Source organism: Hibiscus syriacus, unplaced genomic scaffold (genome assembly GCF_006381635.1).
Source record: "Hibiscus syriacus cultivar Baekdansim isolate YM2019G1 unplaced genomic scaffold, ASM638163v2 tig00110656_pilon, whole genome shotgun sequence".
In the NCBI taxonomy this organism is placed as follows: domain Eukaryota; kingdom Viridiplantae; phylum Streptophyta; class Magnoliopsida; order Malvales; family Malvaceae; genus Hibiscus; species Hibiscus syriacus.
In genome coordinates, this window is record NW_024062816.1 from 395054 (window position 1) to 412472 (window position 17419).

General features: G+C 34.4%; 2 protein-coding genes, 1 long non-coding RNA gene and 1 pseudogene across 3 annotated transcripts; 3 read left to right on the forward strand and 1 right to left on the reverse strand.

The window, feature by feature from the left end:
• The first annotated feature begins 4204 nt into the window (after positions 1 to 4204).
• On the forward strand, positions 4205 to 5673 carry LOC120137373 (lactosylceramide 4-alpha-galactosyltransferase-like). Its single transcript, XM_039153134.1, has one exon. The coding sequence runs from the start codon at positions 4323 to 4325 to the stop codon at positions 5586 to 5588; it is 1266 nt and encodes a 421-aa protein (XP_039009065.1). The 5' UTR covers positions 4205 to 4322; the 3' UTR covers positions 5589 to 5673.
• Positions 5674 to 5909: 236 nt separating this feature from the next.
• Positions 5910 to 7112, forward strand: LOC120137300 (lactosylceramide 4-alpha-galactosyltransferase-like). The gene has a single exon (XM_039153085.1). The coding sequence runs from the start codon at positions 5910 to 5912 to the stop codon at positions 7110 to 7112; it is 1203 nt and encodes a 400-aa protein (XP_039009016.1).
• A 5230-nt stretch (positions 7113 to 12342) lies between these two features.
• Positions 12343 to 16172, forward strand: LOC120137374. The gene is made up of 3 exons (XR_005517429.1): positions 12343 to 12353; positions 13150 to 13165; positions 16060 to 16172. It is a non-coding gene; the product is annotated as an uncharacterized LOC120137374 (long non-coding RNA).
• On the reverse strand, positions 13315 to 16821 carry LOC120137372 (annotated as a pseudogene).
• Between the last annotated feature and the right edge of the window lie 598 nt (positions 16822 to 17419).

Sequence of the window (17419 nt, forward strand, 5' to 3'; positions counted from 1 at the left end):
ATATCTTTATTAAAATATTATTTAAATATAGAAATAATATTATTAATTATTAAATATATAAAAATATTTATTATATTATTAAAATAAAAATATAATATCTTATATTATTATAATATAATTGATTATTTTATATAATATTAAAAATACAATATTATATTATTATAAATATTAATAAATAAATAAATAATGTTTGATGAAAATTATATTAAAATATTTTATTAATATTAAATTCATAAAATAAAATTATTTTGAGTATTTATTCTTTGAAGTGAAAAGTTCGGAAAATAACTTACGGAAAATGAATCCGTAATTCATTTTACAGAAAACACAAAGAAAGTTCTGTTACTAGGAAAATGAATTACATTCCGGAAAACCAATTACGTGAAACAAACACGGGAAAATATTTTCCGAAAAACGTATTTCGTGAAACAAACACGGGAATTTAGGAAAAACCAATTCCGTAATTCTAATTACGACAAACAAACACACCCTAAGTAAAAGAATATGATGTATATTGTGATATTTTGAGCGGTGCTACTAACGATGAATTAAAAAGATTTTTTCTTCCCCAATTAATCGGAGTACAATATGTTAGTATTTACATGAGCCAACTTACTTCCATAGTTAAAACAAACGTTATTATTTTTAGAAATCACAGATTCAAACACTCACAACTGTAGTGAGATAGAATTGTGAAAAGTCTTACATTATCTTAGATTACTTAAGAAGCTATAACGAGACTATCGTCAACTCTTGACGCAATTAATAATACGATTATTGTATTATCGGTTTAAAGTAATGTATTTCCATGGACCCCATTTCAGGATTATTTCTATTTTTTAAAAGAATTTTCCCGAATAATTTAATCATAAACCCTATTGAACAAGAAATAATGAAAAGAGCATATGACCAAGTTTTCTAATAAAATAATTCAACCAACGTACCATATTATTATTTTCATTATTCTATAAGGAAAATAAAATGGGGAAGTAAGAGAAATTGTAAAAAGAAATAAAACTTATTCTCTCCCAAAAAAATTATAATTATAGTTTGGTGTAAGTACATTGAGGCCATGCCTAACACAAACAAGGTCGAAGGTGCCCTAGACTTCACATTTTAGTACTCTCCTTGTACCATTAAATCTGTTCACTGTTAATTTTTTAGCGATTTTTTTTAAACTTTGGATCTTTATTTTTCTAAAATTTATTATTGATAAGTATGAAAAGATATATTTTAAAAACCTTAAATCAAGTATTTTTCAAATATATTTTTTAAAAAATTTATTTATTTAAAATATTTAAAATAATCATGGTCAAAATTTAAAATTTTTAATTTTTTAAAAGTTAATATGGATACATTTAGTGTGACAGCGGGAGTTTTAACTGGATTTATTAAATGATTTTAATAATTAAAAATATTATTTTTATAGGTTTTTAGTTTAAGTTGTGCTATTGTCAACAATTAAAAAAGATTTTGATCATATACTATCTTGTAATCACCTCAAATTAATAAAAAATAGTACCTTCTAATTTTTACTTCTCGACACCAACTAATTGGAAGAATAATATTTTATTATCAATTTTAATTTTTTATAGAAAGTTGCTAGTTTTATTAATAATAGAAAATATCTAAAATTACAAAAAGATTTACGAGCATAACCGTAAACGTAAACTAAATTCTAACTATGACTTTTTCCTACAACCATTGACACAAAAACTAGCCACCTAGATCGCAGAAGGACCATAAAAGGAAAATATTAAAAAACCTAACCAATGCTCGAACAAAATAAAGATACAAACAAATTTGATTGTATCGGCAAACAAACTACAAAAGGAGATGAAACTTCTGAAAGACCATCGACAAATCGCAAATCAGAGTCAAGCGACATGAGAAAACTATCCACGAGCGCAAAACGCGTATCCAAATCAACCCGAGGGTCCAAACCAAAGATGATAAACATAATAACAGATAAGTGTCATATTGATCAGTCATGACAATTTCAAATTTAACTCTGAGAAAAAATATAAACAAAAACAACGATAAAAAATCGTAAGCTACTAGAAGGTAGAAAAAAATGTGTCACAAAGCCATAGATAAACGTGCTATAAAAGCAAAGAACATGTCACAAAGACGTAATTATTTTTATTAAAAAATTAAAAAAATAAAGAAAAAAGATAACCGACGGGTGGTAACCAGCATCAAAATTAAAGAGAAAAAAGTTGGATCGATCAATAAAATTGACACAAGTTGTAAATAAGAAGGAAAAAAAGGGGAAAGAGAGATGAGAAAAAAAGTTAAAATAACTTTTTAACTATTGATTTTAAATTTTTAATAGTATGGAGTAATTACAAGATGATATTTGTTCATAATTTTTCGTAATTTTATATATAAGGAATGTAGACACTAGGTAACATTCTCTTACCACTTAGACTATTCAATAATTTTGTTTTAATTTTTTTATTAATCTAATGTGCTTACAAGTAGTAGTATCTATTCTTAAGACTCTCAATCATTTTAAATCAACGCTCAAATACCTTACGATTTCTGATGCTCGAACCTAAGACCGCTAAGAATAACAACTATTCTTTTAATTATTAATGTAACTTGGTTCGTAAAATTTTATTTTAATTTTATGTTACAATACAATTAATCAACTTTATATTATAAATGATAAATTATTTTTTAAATTTTCAAATAATCCCAAAGTAGGACAACATTTGTACAATACTTAAATGCTATACTAAGCGACATCTCATCTACCAAGAATAAGATTAGGGACCAGCATCAATTATATATGTAATAAATCATATTTTAGGACCAAAATTGAAAGGCAGCATGCATCATCACTAGGGATTTACTTGTTCTCAAATAAAAATTATTAAAAAAATTAAAACTTTGAAATTTGGGATTTTCTGAGATGTTGAAACAAGGCATGCCAATATAAATTTAATGGCTTTGCTTCTCACATATACCAACTGCAACAACCAAGTCATTTACCTAAACGTGCCACTTGGACCATATCATATATGATTCAAACATATTAAGTTTGGTAAGAATTAAATAATAATTGTATGATACATGCATGGCGGTGCCATAATTCATAATTATTCTAGAAATATATTGATTTCCAATTTTTTGAAAGAGAATTTTCAAATATTGTATGATTTGCAAACGATAGTCATAGTTATATATATTTACACGCTATTCCTACGTATAATTAACTAATAATTTTTGCGATTTTGAACGTGAAAAAGAAAGGTTTAGTCAGCTGGATTTGACGTCGTTTAGACTGATTAAGGTGATGTTTATTTGTTATCATTACAGTCTTCTCTGTTTTGGACATTCGGATTGAATTGGATTCACAATTTTTGCACTCACAGATAATATTCTCACGATGCTCGACTCTAATTTACGATTTGGGACCAAAATTTAAAATTTTAAATAAGACAAGAACCTTTTAACATATTTAAACCAAAATCATCCCATTGGTAGCATATGCAACCTTCTAAATCCTTGATTGGTTGGTATTTGTGTTGGCCTCATGAAAGCAAGTTTTCAGAAACCAATAAACACAGAAGTTTCAAGATAAGACATATTTTTCTGAAGGTTTCAATCAAGGACCTCTTTATTTCAATTTTTGCTTTAAAATGACACACGAAACATTTATACAATAAACAGATTTTAGAACATGGGGGCCAAGTTGTCAATAATTTAAACTCAAGGGCTTACGACGATAATCTGTAGCCACAACTCCCACGTCCCTAATAGATAGATATATAACGCGAGTTTCCAATTTAGACTTTTCTTCTAATTCGTAAGCAGCCATTATAACGTGATTATGACATTTTAAAGATTATGTCATTTTATATTTTATAGAATAAAAATACGAAATTTGATTCCGTAAGATTTATTGTTTAAAATAAGTATTTATTTATTAAAAAAAATAATTACTAATTAATCTTTAACTATTAGAATTATAATAAAATCTAACTTAATCGTGTATTAGAATTTAAGTCGATATTAAACATTTTTTACGAATACTAATTGAACTGACCAAAGATATTAATACTTTAAGGACTTAATAATATATTATAACGTTTTGAAATTTTGGACTTATTTGAAATACTGATCATAGTTAGAGGGTTTGTGATAGGATTATATTAATGGAGTCCTAATCCATAGGAACGTGTCTGGTTTGCAGACTTATAAAAAGATCTCTTTCCATTGACCGTCATGAAAGGTTTATCTAAGGTCTAACTGGTTTTCTGATAATCTCAGTTATCTGATATAAGCTTCAACGTCTTCAACATCCTTATTCTACTATGCTGCCGGCGAAGATCTTCAGCTGCCGGCTTGTTAATCAAGCCAAATCGCCGATTGCTTCGATAATCTTCTTTGCTGTTCTAATGGTTTTCATGTTGGCAGATACCATGATTTGGAACATATCACTGGAACCGGCTGCTTTCACTGATAAAGAAGATCCACATATTCTGAAAGTTGTACGAAAAACCAGTTCGAATGTTGTTGTTCCTCTACCATTGACCGTTTCTAGACGAAACAAGATCATTAAAGTCGATGAAGAACATTGGAGTTCTGTACCTTCTTCCTCGAGTGTTCGAAAAGAACACGGCGTCGGGAAATTCAGGCGAAAAGTAGCAGAGTACGGGATTTTCGAGTCCGATGACTTGACGAAGAAGTTCCATGGCCGAGTTCTGGGATACTTCAACAATGGATGTGAAGTTCACTTCTTCATGACATGGATTTCACCGGTCGAGTCCTTCGGGAGAAGGGAAACCATGGCTGTTGAAAGCGTTTTTAAATCCCACCCCAATGGTTGCTTGATGATTCTATCGAGAACCATGGACTCGGTCCGAGGTTATCAGATACTGAAACCGTTGATTGATCGTGGCTTCAAAGTCACGGCGGTGGCGCCGGACTTTCCGTTTCTGGTCAAGAACACACCGGCCGAAGCTTGGTTTAACGACATGAAGAGTGGTAAAAAAGACCCCGGTGGGATCCCATTGGCACAGAATCTCTCGAATTTGATCAGGCTCCTAGCGTTACACAAGTACGGAGGCGTTTACCTGGACACGGACTTCATCGTGTTAAAAAGCTTTAAAGGGCTGAAGAACACGATCGGAGCACAAAGCGTGGATGGCACGTCAAAGAACTGGACGAGATTGAACAATGCAGTGTTGGTGTTCGACATGAACCATCCACTTGTATTCAAGTTCATCGAGGAATTTGCTTTGACATTTGATGGGAACAAATGGGGACACAATGGACCATACATGGTTTCCAGGGTGGTCGGAAGAGTTGAAGGCCGTGCCGGTTATAACTTCTCGATCTTACCACCCATGGCATTTTACCCGGTCGATTGGATCAAAATCGGGAGCCTTTTCAAGGTCCCGAAAGACCGAGCAGGGTCGAGATGGGTCGAAGCTAAGGTGCAGCAGCTAAAAGAGAGAGCATATGGAGTTCATCTATGGAATAAACAGAGCAGCAAATTGAGGGTTGAAGAAGGAAGTGTAATGGGAAGATTAATGGCGGAACACTGTGTTTTGTGTAAAAATGTATACACTTCTTAAATTGTACATACTTTTGTGAATTAAATGTATATCAGTGACAAGTGATACTCCATTTTTGGTAATGTGAAAAGCACGAGCATGTCAATGTAATGAGATTAACTCCTCTGGCAAAATCATATAGTTTTCATCAGCCACTTTTCATGGTGAAAAACGTGCGACAATCGATCTATCATAATTGATTGAATGTATCAGAAATGGCCATTAAAGCTTTAACATGAACAGATATAAAATCAAACTATTACCATAATTATGTTTATCTACAACTCCACAACCATTGAAAAGCTCCGATTCGCAGCAGAGATGAGCAATTTGTTTCGGAAGATGACGGTGAGAAATCTGTTTCGAGTGCTATTCCTCCGAGTTCTGAAATCTCCGACCGTCTCGAACATATCAGTTTTGCTCATCATCTCAGTGGCAACCGTCTTCTTTATAGTCTATGAAAACATGGTGATCACTCATCGTTATATGTATCTTGAGGATATCACAGCAGAAGGAAAGGTGGACAGGGTTGATAGTGTATACAAGGATCCTCTAATTCCCCCATTCAATGGCACCAGGGAAGAAAGGATAGCTTGGTTCGAGAAGCAGCTTCCGAAATTGGAGTTGTTCAAATCGAGAAGCTCGAACTCGAAATTTCACGACCAAGTTTCGGGTTTTCGCGACAGTAACTGTAGAGTGCAGTACTTCATGGTATGGTTTTCACCAGCTCAATCATTCGGGGTAAGGGAATTCTCTGCTGTAGACAGCCTCTTCAAGGCAAGTCCTAAAGGTTGCTTGATGATTTTATCACCATCTCTTGATTCAAGACAAGGGGACCGGATTCTGAAACCACTAATCAACGGCGGGTTTAAAGTCCTTGCGGTGACACCGGATTTGCCTTTTTTATTGAAGAACACCCCAGCCGAGAGTTGGTTCAATGAGTTGAAGAGCGGTAGACAAGATCCGGGAAGCATTCCGCTGTCCTACAATCTTTCCAACTTGATCAGGCTAGCAATGCTATACAAGTATGGGGGGGTTTACTTGGATGTAGATTTCGTAATTCTCAAAGACTTCATCGGATTGCGGAACGCAATAGGTGCACAAAGCATAAGTACAATCACCAAGAAATGGACACGAATAAACGGTGCGGCTATGATCTTCGACGAGGGGCATCCGATTCTATACGACTTCTTGGAGGAATTCGCAGCAACCTACGATGGAAGTAAATGGGGACACAATGGACCATACCTTATTTCCAGAGTGATTCAAAGAGTTGAAAACAAACCTGGTTATAACTTCACAATCCTGCCACCTAAAACCTTCTATCCAATGGATTGGATCAAAATAGCCAGATATTTTAAGAAGCCCTGCACAGAATCAGAACAGAAATGGGTTGAATACATGTTGATCGAACTCGAAAGAAGCACTTACGCGATACACATATGGAACCACCGAACCAAAGAGTTGGCGATTGAAGACGGAAGCGTCGTGCAAAGACTAATCTCGGCTCACTGTGTTATTTGCCATCAGAGGAACCCCTATTGAGCATCCAACATAAAACCAATTGGAAGTAGGTGAAAATGGTCCACTTGAATACAAAAAACCACAACGAAATCATAATTTATTTGGGATGATACAATTTTGTTTCTAAGTAGGCAATGCTCAATAGCCAGCCATCCTCCTGTAAAACTACATCGAAATATTGTTTTTCATTTCTTAACTTCATGTGCAGTACTAGAAATTTCCTAGTTTTGTTCATGCAAGACAACAGAAAAGAACCCAGAATTGGGAAAACAGAGAAGAACTCATATAAAAGAGTGTTGAAAATTGCAAATGCAAGATACCCAGATTCTGGAAATTAAGAATTACACAAGAAATAAACAAATTAACCGCAATGGTGACCTAATGATTAACTAGGAAAAGAAAAAAGAAAAGAAAAGAGACTCGTCAATTACATCTTGTTTTCTCATTATCATCAAACTTATCTTGCTCCTAGGCATCGCTTTTCAATGAAAATCAAAATTAATTTCCATTACAAACCTTTCAAGTTCCACTAAAATTGGGTTTTGATAGAGTACTTACATTGCCAGAGTTGTTAAAGCGCTTCCCTCTTTTTTTCCTCCTTCCACAATACTAAAGAGAAACTTTTAGCGTCAAAATTTTCCCAGAAACTTAACGATAATATAAATAAACATGGCTAGCAGATTACCTATGTTGAACTATGAGAAAGTGATATAACGAAGGAGATTTGCATCCAGAAGACTATCTTTTTACAGTTGACCGCTAAATATGTTCATAGTTTAATGTGGTTATGAAGATCAAGTAACTCATATGAGAAATATTATATCGTCTAAAATCCTTACATGGAGAATTATTTTGGACTTTCTTTTATGGCTTAATACCAAAATAAGTGCCCAAACTATATTGCTTTTCTTAAATGAGTGCTTAAATTATTTTTTTGACTTATCTAGGTGTCTGACGTTACAAACGTTACCCATTTAGGTATTTGGGCCGTCAATGACTTTAATTTCTCTCGTTAAGTGATATGTATTATAATATGGTGGTTTTGAAATTTATTTTTTTAAATTAAAAATATTATTTTATTTATAAAGAAACACATACAACAACAACAATAACAAACCCATATATAATGGGATAAGGGGAGGTAGGGTAGTAGGTTGCCCCCAACGCCAGGTTGAGAGCAGCTTCGTGGAAGAGCTCCGGCAGTCAGAAGATTAAAAAATAAAGATAAAATACAATGCATGTATAAATAAATAAATACATAGTTGAACAATCTTAATATGCAGTCTTCATATGCGCGTCTGTAATGGGAAGTAATCCATGCAAATAAATAAAATAACCCGAAAATCCCTAAAATTCCAAAATCCTAACCTTAACTCATCATCATTGCCTTTTCCGGCCACAACAATTGTCGTCGACGTAGCCCCTGCAATCCTCCTAGTCATACATCGTCGTAGTTCTCGCTGATTGGCCGTCGGAATCGCGATTTTCAACCTAGGTTCGCAAATATAAAACGTAAATTCATCATTGATCAGTCACGATTTCATAGGGGTTTTGGTCGGCGGGGGAGAGGAGGTTGGCTGGAGCTTAGGGATGGGTATGGGACCTGAATCCGACATGTTCCAACTCAACCAGATCTGGTCGGGTTTTTTTTAAATCGAATTCGAGTCAGGTTGGGTTATATGAGAGAGAAGGTTGGGTTAAGGTCGGAGTCAGATTTAGACTTAAAAAAATCCGACCCGACCCTACCCGGTATAATTATAAAATAATACTTAAAATTACAAACCTTTATATGTTATTCAGGGCTGTGGTTCATCTCCTCATTTTCTCACTTCTGTCATTCCTTTCTTTCCTTCTCTTTCTTTGTTTTTCTTTTTTCTGCTGCTCCTCTATTTTTTCCTTCTTCTAGAATCATTCTTCTTCCATTTGTTTGCTTTTCATTTTATCCCTTTAAATTTTGTTTACATTTTCCCCATAATTAGTAACCATCGTCTCTTTCATCTTAGCTTTGTATTTTTTTTGAAGATTTTTGTAATAAGTAGTAATAATTTGTACGAAGATTCAAGTAGTGAACTAAATTTCTTCTATTTTTTGTCTTATTTTTGAGATTATTTTTAAAAATTCCATATTTGTTTCATAGTTTAGTGTAGTTTTTCAGTTTGTTTTATTTTTAAGTTTATTTTCATCTATGTTTGGTTGTTTGGTTAGTGAGAAAGTTGAAGAAATGATAAGAAACTAAGGGACCAGATGAGAAAAAAAAAGTGAAATATGAAATTAATTCGGGTCGGGTTGAATCGGATTTTTTGTTTAAATTTTTTGTCGGTGTCGGGTTGGTTGAAACCCTTCAAAAGTTCGGGTCGGGTGCAGGTGGAGAGCAATACTTTTCGGGTCGGAGTCGGATAGGTCAAAAATCCGACCCGACCCATGACCATCTCTAGTGGAGATTCGTCAACTGCAAAAGGCGACAGTCGGTGTAGGTTTAGCGGTTGAAATGAAAATTTTAAAGTTATGAGTTTGTTTCAAAATTTGTGTTTTTTTAAAAAGAATATATAATTTAATTTTTTAATTTTAAATAAAAAATTTAAATTTACCAAATTTTGACACGTATTAACGGGGTAATTAACACTGTTGACAACCAGTCACCTAAATGGGTAACGTGTGTAACGGTCACTTATTTTGGTATTAAGTCTTCTTTTATTTATGTTTTCTTAGAGTTGGATTTGATGATGCCACGACTGATTAAGATGTTGCTTTTTTGAAATCTTGTTGATCTTCCGCGCTATGGATCTTCAGATTAAATTTTGATGCATGATTTTACGTTTTGTGGATAGTTTACTCACGGCGTTCGGTCTGATTTGCAGTTTTTGGTAGTCTTTCAATAACTTAATTTTCTTTTGTTGTTCGTTATCAATGCAATCAAATTTGTTCGTATGTATTTATGTTCGAGTCTTTCTTTTCCATGTATGGTCCTTATATGAACTAAAGTGATTAGTTTTAATGTTATAGTAAAATGTCTAAATAACGTATTCATTTTACGATGATAGTTATAAACTTTTATTATAATTTTGAATATCTTCACTTTTAATTAATACTAGCGGCTTCTATTAAAAAAATTGCAATGGCTATTCATAATTCATCCCTTCTAATGTAAATTGTAATGTTATAGCTATTGGCCTTATCATGGACAATGTACTCCATGTAGGGAGGAGTAGAGAAAAATGTGTGGGAAAATGGTGGAGCCAAATCAAAATCGGGCAGATTTTTCTCGGAGTAGAGCATAAACCTAAAAAAAATGCATAAAAAATTGATGAAACCCATTCAGGAACAAGAAAATGACATCGTGATTTGGATTGAATCCCAATGAAAAAAAACAGATCAATAAAAAGTTTGTGCGATAAATTTAGCGAATTTTTTCTATGTTATAGGAAAACGGGCCAAAACTCATCTTTCTTTAATTTCATTTTGAATTTCATTTGATTTAAAAAATGTAAGAAAAAGCTCTTCATTAGAAATTAGAAGTTAGAAAAGGCTAGTTTCCTCTCCTAATCTTGTGAGAGGAGTTTTATAATAATCTTTAAAAGATTAGTAATCTTATGGTGGATCAACGCCCAACGCTTAGGATGAACGGTAAAATTGGCCTAATATCGTAGGCGAGCTAATTATTTAGCCTAATATGACACCAAATTTTTTATTTTAAAAATTAAGATATTTGTTAAAACTCGTCACGTCGATATGATAAGTTGAATAAAATATAATTTTATTTAAACTTGTCACTCTAACATCACAAAATCTAAAAAAAATATTTTACTGAAACTCATCACATTAAATAAAAAATATTATTTATGGATGGCCTAATGAGCTAATTTTTTTACCCGAATGGCCCAATGGGCCAAAAAAACCTAGATGAACATCTCAATAGTTTTCTGGATCAATCACAACATTTCTTGTCAGGCCAATTCGAGAAAAGAACTCATCAATCCATTTACATCCCTTTGGGACTTGCACTCACGATTCTTACACAAGAGAGTCCATGTCTTGTCTTTTTTTTTTTTTTTAGCAGCTCATAATCTATTTGACAAACCTGAAATACCAAGTAACCGAACACAAGATTTAGATCTAACTAAAATCTTCTAAAACTGCAGCTTTCCCATGTAAATTAGTGTGCCAATCTAAGCAAGCAAACAACTTTCTTTATTATGGCAATATATTCCTTTAACCTTAAGGTAACCCTAATCCCATCATGTTAAAGCTTGCTTATATCAGAATCATATTTTGTTCTCTTTTTTAACAGTTTCTTGCTGCACCAGATTGATGGCGCTGAATCCTAAATATTACTTTCTTTTGACGGTAATGAAGGAATTATGGGCACCCTGATCTAAGACCCAAGGTACCTTGCCAAGCAAGGAATAAAAATTCGTTTAAGAGGCTAAAGCAGTACGAAATAAGCTTAAATTGTTACATTTCCCATGCAAAAGATGCTTCGAATATGGTCAACTAGAGATAGGTTACAAGTTACTCGATCTAAGCAGTGAAATATTAGGGGTCTAAAGGCAAAAGTTTGCTTACAAGTTAAGGCTGAAAGTTAGATATTAACCTACAGTCTTAATGCTGTTAGACCCTTTGTTAAGGAACTTGTACCTTTATATGGGATTTCTTTTTGGCTGGTATTTAATTTGTATAATAATTTAAAACCCAAATCACTATTAGTTTGGTATATATTTTAGAGTAAATTCTGCACTTCCTTTACTTATTTATTTTCAGATTGTCATCATGTTGTCTAATGAATATGTAGAGCACAAGATATGTGATTATGGGACTTAATTTAGTTGCTTCACCCCATCATCTTGAAGAAGTTATATACATAAAAAGGCGTGTAAAAATTTATAAAATATGATTATTAATAATAATATTCTTAATTTAATTATAAATGATGTATTCATAAATTTTGATCAACATGTTTATTTATAAATTGATTTAGAATCCATACATGATTTGTTTAAAAAGAGTTTTAAATTTTTAAAATGGTGTATTAAAAGAAATGTTCTATGATTTTATTCACTAGTTCAACATTTATGCTCAACCCATTTGAGACTTTTTTTAATTATATGTTCAAATATTATTTTAAATAATATATTTAATTGATCTCAACTTGACTAATTATTAATTGAATTTAACATTAGATACATATAAATTGATTGAGTTTAACTCAGTTATCACGTCGTTGATACAATATAAAAGAGGATGTAAGATTAGGGATGAAAATGAGTTGGGTTGCATCAAGTTTTTTCTAATTAGACCCAATCAGAGAAGTATATCTTCTATACCCGAACTCGATCTGACTTGAGAAACATATATCTTCCACCCGAACTCGACTCGAGAGGTATATCCCCTTCACGTAAACTCAATCTCACCCAAATTTTAGGGTAAAATCCTATATTCGATCTGACCAAAATATAAAAAATAATCAATTTTATTTAGTAAAACAAGGACCTAATTTAAAAAAAAACTACATAGAGGTAGGTATTATAGCAATGTTTCTTAAATTTATAGAAGAAAATTACTCAAGTATCCCAAGTCGGGTAAAGATTTTTCACCCAAAATATAAACTCAACCTAACTTAAATCAATTTTATTATGTCAAATAAGGTTGAAACCTTTCGGATCTGAGTTAAATCATCATCCCTATATAAAATTAAAAATATTTAAACGTTTGGTATCCTCCAATCTATGGGTGGAAAGAAATATGTGTAATATTGGCATGGATTTGAGATTTAGGTTATGAGTAATTTATGAAGAGTCTAAAAATATAATTTAAGAGAATATTTAGAAGTAAAGAGTGGCACGAGATAAAGGGTTGAGCCAACGTGCAAGCCATGTGAAAGTGGGATGGGTCCACGGCCCACTCTCCTCAATAGAATATAATGTCAAAAGGCCATTAAAATATGTCCAAATGCAGTCTTTGACATCAAAGCCATTTTCTCTCATTAAAAAAATTAGTTAACCCTATTCCCATACGTAATGGAGTAAGGGAAGGTAGGATAGTAGACTGCCCTAACACTAAGTTGAGAGCAACTTCCGGTAGAAGACCTCCGACAATCAGAATTTTGATTTCTATATTAAAATAACTAAAAAAAACACTACACACCCATACCCTTTGGTTTCTTTATTACAAGTGACTTTGGGAACATGATAATTGTAATAATTGGCATTGCCCACACAAAAAAAGGTATAAACACAAGCTATTTATCTGATTTAATTAGGCCTATGCTTTGATTGCAAAGGAATCTCACAAATTCAACACACTATTTTTTAATATACTAATTTAAAAGAGTGGGAGAGAGAGAAAATAGAAAAAAAGGGGCAAAATTCAGCACACATCACGAGTAGGGGAAACATTGATATCTTCCCCCATGTATATGACACAAGATATGGAGGGGAAACAAGGAACTCATTATATATATTTTTGGTTTTTGTTTGTTGATTTTATGTTTCGGGTCAGTGGTGGTGTGTGGCGGCGGCTCCTCCGGCTGGTGTTGGAGGCTTGCACTGATAGCACTTGGCGAACAAGCCGAAAGTGTCGATCTGGTTAATGAAGTTGGTCATGCTAGCCCATCCTCCGAACCCGAATCCGACCACCAAAACCCATACCACGATTAAGGCATTGATTGCATACATTGCCGTCCAGCTTGGCATGAAGGGCGGAGGCTTTTCTGCTGCATTCTACTCATTACAGGACAAAAGCACAAAGGTTAATTAAACTTCGAGATAAACTCGAACATGAAATCTAATTTAAAAGAGTCAGATGGAGATGGAAGAAAAAGAGTCAAGTCAGCCAGCTCATGCACACAGGAAGACAATGTACAACAATGAAACTGTACTGTTGCAAATAACTAAATGAAAACGACAGCCCAACTATCCAATTCTTCTCCTAATGTTTCCAAATCTAGGCCTTAAATGCTTTTGTACATTTGTTGCTGACTTAAAATATGAACGGTAATTTTAGAAGATTTGAGTTAGAGTAATTATGTATGTAGGATGGGTGTGAACAAAACTACCTTTGATGGTTAACTGTTCAATAAAAAGATCCAACTTACGCCTAGAAAAGAAAGATAACTACAACTTGAACCCTACATAAAGCGATCACAGGCTGGTGTGGGACAACAAGATAATGGTCCTACCCGAGTGGAGCTTTTGTAAAGGAAGAGGATGAGTAATGGTGGGTTTTAATTTTTTACCTGTCGGGCGGAGGCTTTTCTGTAAGTGAGCATATGGGCTAAAGCCGGGATGATGTAGACGGTGAACGTAACCAAAAGTGCACCGACAGCGGAGTTTATGGGGCCGAAGAACGGGAATATTATGGCCAAGAACCAGATCGGAATCACCACCGGAAGCCTCGCCAGTGCCCTCAAGCATATGCTTTTCGTGTCGTGCATACCGATCATCTTCTCCCACACGAAGTACAACGGAGTGCAAGCGAACCCGAACGTTATGAACTGCAAACCATTTTCATGGAAAACCGCACTGTTAATCACACACATTATAGGGTAATTTACATGTTTTCACCATGGGTTTTAAAAAGGATGGACCTGGTGAATAAGCATCAAGATAACGGCGGCGTCACGGAAACGTGTCTTGGGAAGGAGAGAGAAGGCGTTGGAATGGTTGAGCAGCTGGTCTCCGAATGCCCAGTAGACGGCGGAAGCCGACGGAAGCGTTAGCGTAAAGACGTATAAGGTCGCCAATAAGTATATGTACTTGAACTTTTGAGGCTTCCACATTGCATGCATGATTTCCCTGGAAAAAATTGCAGATAACGTTGCTTAAGCTTTACTGTATGCAGGTAAAGACGAAGCAGACTGGACAGGACTGACCAAGGAATAAACAATTGGCAAACTAAACAGTTCAATTTTTCCCCAGAAAACAGAAGTGGTCTAATTTGTATGATTTTGTCCGGAGTACCGAACTCCGAGATTGCCGGCAAAAGCTGCAAAGGAAAGGGAAGAAGAAGAAAGCGAAGGCAAAAGCTTACACAGTCACAGCATGTCCACCAAAGGTATAGAGAATGTTGGTTGCACCAGTGAAGTAAAGCACTAACTTTGTTGGACCACTGTGTGTTACACCTTCAACCTGAGCACGAAATAATCATATGTATACGTTGTTGTTCGAAATCGTATAGTCTAGAAAGAATAATATTTTCTTTTACTATCGAGATTTTTAACTGGGTTTTTTATGTTATCTTACCTGGCCGTGAGCCCAGGCAGCTATGGCCAAGTACCAGGCAGTATAAGTGGTCATCCCAAGACCTAGAAAAGACCAAATACGGTAGTTGTGAAAGGAGGGAATGAAAACGGTGGTTGCGCAGCAAGCTCCAAAAATATAGGTCCAGGTCCTCTTGTCCAATTTGTCATTGATGTAATAAATATTACTGTTCATCACACAGGTGAAAACATCCACGGGTAAAAAAAAAACAAACGAAACCCAGCTTCAGAATCTGCTTGAACTTCATGGATATACGTATAATACCAACCTTGCACAAGCTATGAGTTGAATGACAGATCCGAATAAGAGGAAGGTACAGTTGAAGGCAAGTCCAGCTGCTTTCCAGTAAGGACCCAACAGCCCATCAAGCACTTCAAACCACTGCAAATCCAAGAAAAAAGTGATCATTTTCAGCTGATTTTCAGCTTTCAAGTTTTTTTTTTGTGTGGAAGACGAACCTGTATGACATGGTTCTTGAAGCTGACGTTCTCTTTTCTTTCCTGCTTCTGTACTCTATGTAGAGCACACTAATGAGATAAGCAGTCCAGCTTCCCAAGAGTCCATAGAATATCTGGAGGAGAATACCAGATAACATGCCGAGTTGGGAGAAAGAATACGGCAGTGTCAACAGCACTTGTGCTACCTATATGGAACAAGAGAAGAAAGTTTGTGAAACTCTTGAGGACTTGAACAGGAACAAGAAATGATTTGAGGATTAATTTTGGGTTTACTTGATTGGAGGCGCAGCTGAACCAGGCGTCCCAAGCTGAGCCACCGTGCCAGAGGAAGTTTTTAACGCTGAACAATGCTTGTTGGTCTTCATCTTGTTGTTCCTTTACTTCTCTTGTTTCAAGCTCCATCTCGGTTATGTTGCTCGACACTATTGCTTCTTCTGCTTGCTTCAGAGCCAACATTTTGTTTTCAATGGTAGATCTGAAACACATAAAAGACAGTAAATGAGAAAAAAAGAAAGAAGTATAATCAAACAACTAAAGCTCCATTTTGTCTCTCTGAACGAACCTTGTTTCTGAGTAGTCTCTTTCAAGTATTGATTGATCTATCACCTTTCTTCTCAAAAGGGTTTATGAAATCTCCATTCGCAGAGCCTTTTATAAAATTTCCAGAAATAATAGCCTCCCCAATCTTCTTCTCCTTTTGCTTCTGTCAATAAAAACCAAAACTTAAGCCACACTTTAATTCAGCCACCAATTTTCGCAGCCCAAAGACGGCGACTGACCTTAAAAGAAACACCCCGAATCCAATGGTGTGAACAAAAGACACCCTTTTTTTAAAGCTTCTATTCAAGTAGATATAGTTGCATTGAGATTAAAGGGATAGAGGGAAGAAGAAGAAGAAGAGTGAGAGCGACTAAACCCCAAATTCCCTGTGCAATCCACTTATGATTCGATTCTTGGTGGGTGAAGAATGAGAGAATTTAGAGATCAAAGCGAATTTGACGTTGTGATCATCACAAAGGGAAGAAGACTGAACTCCCCATTGGCTTTTATAAACATCCCGTTGTAATCTTCAACGGCTGAGATTTGAATTTTTTATTTTTTTTACTTTCTTCTTCTTTTTAACTGAGTCTGTCTGGCGAGTCTGGTTGCTTGCATTTATGAAACGGTGGCTTGCACCTTAAATTTCGTTATATCTATGCTTTCGTGTTTTTTTTAATCTAAAAAAAATGCCGATGTTGGTGTTGGAGCTGATCCAAATCTAGGTCAACTTTTAGGAGAAACTATTTGATCAATTCCGTTCACATGTTACCAATTTTTTTTTTCTTTTTAAAGTGAATATTTACCTCTTTCCACTGTGTAAAATAGAGTGGGTATTTATTTAAAAGTTACATAGAGATGGATAGATCTTATTAGTTGAGATTACGGATGACGTAGTGAGTCAGATCCATCTAATAATTTTTCAATTTTAAAGATGGACATGGGTCCGGTCAGATTTTCGGTCTACCGACCCGATCTGAAAAATATAAATCCTTCACTCGACCCGAACTCGACAAGATATTTTGAGACAAAATATGAACCAAACCTGAATCAAAATATTATATTTATTAAAATATAT

Bases quoted from the DNA above. Each gene is read 5' to 3' on its own strand.
- LOC120137373 (XM_039153134.1), top strand. From the start codon at position 4,323: ATGCTGCCGGCGAAGATCTTCAGCTGCCGGCTTGTTAATCAAGCCAAA.
- LOC120137300 (XM_039153085.1), top strand. From the start codon at position 5,910: ATGACGGTGAGAAATCTGTTTCGAGTGCTATTCCTCCGAGTTCTGAAA.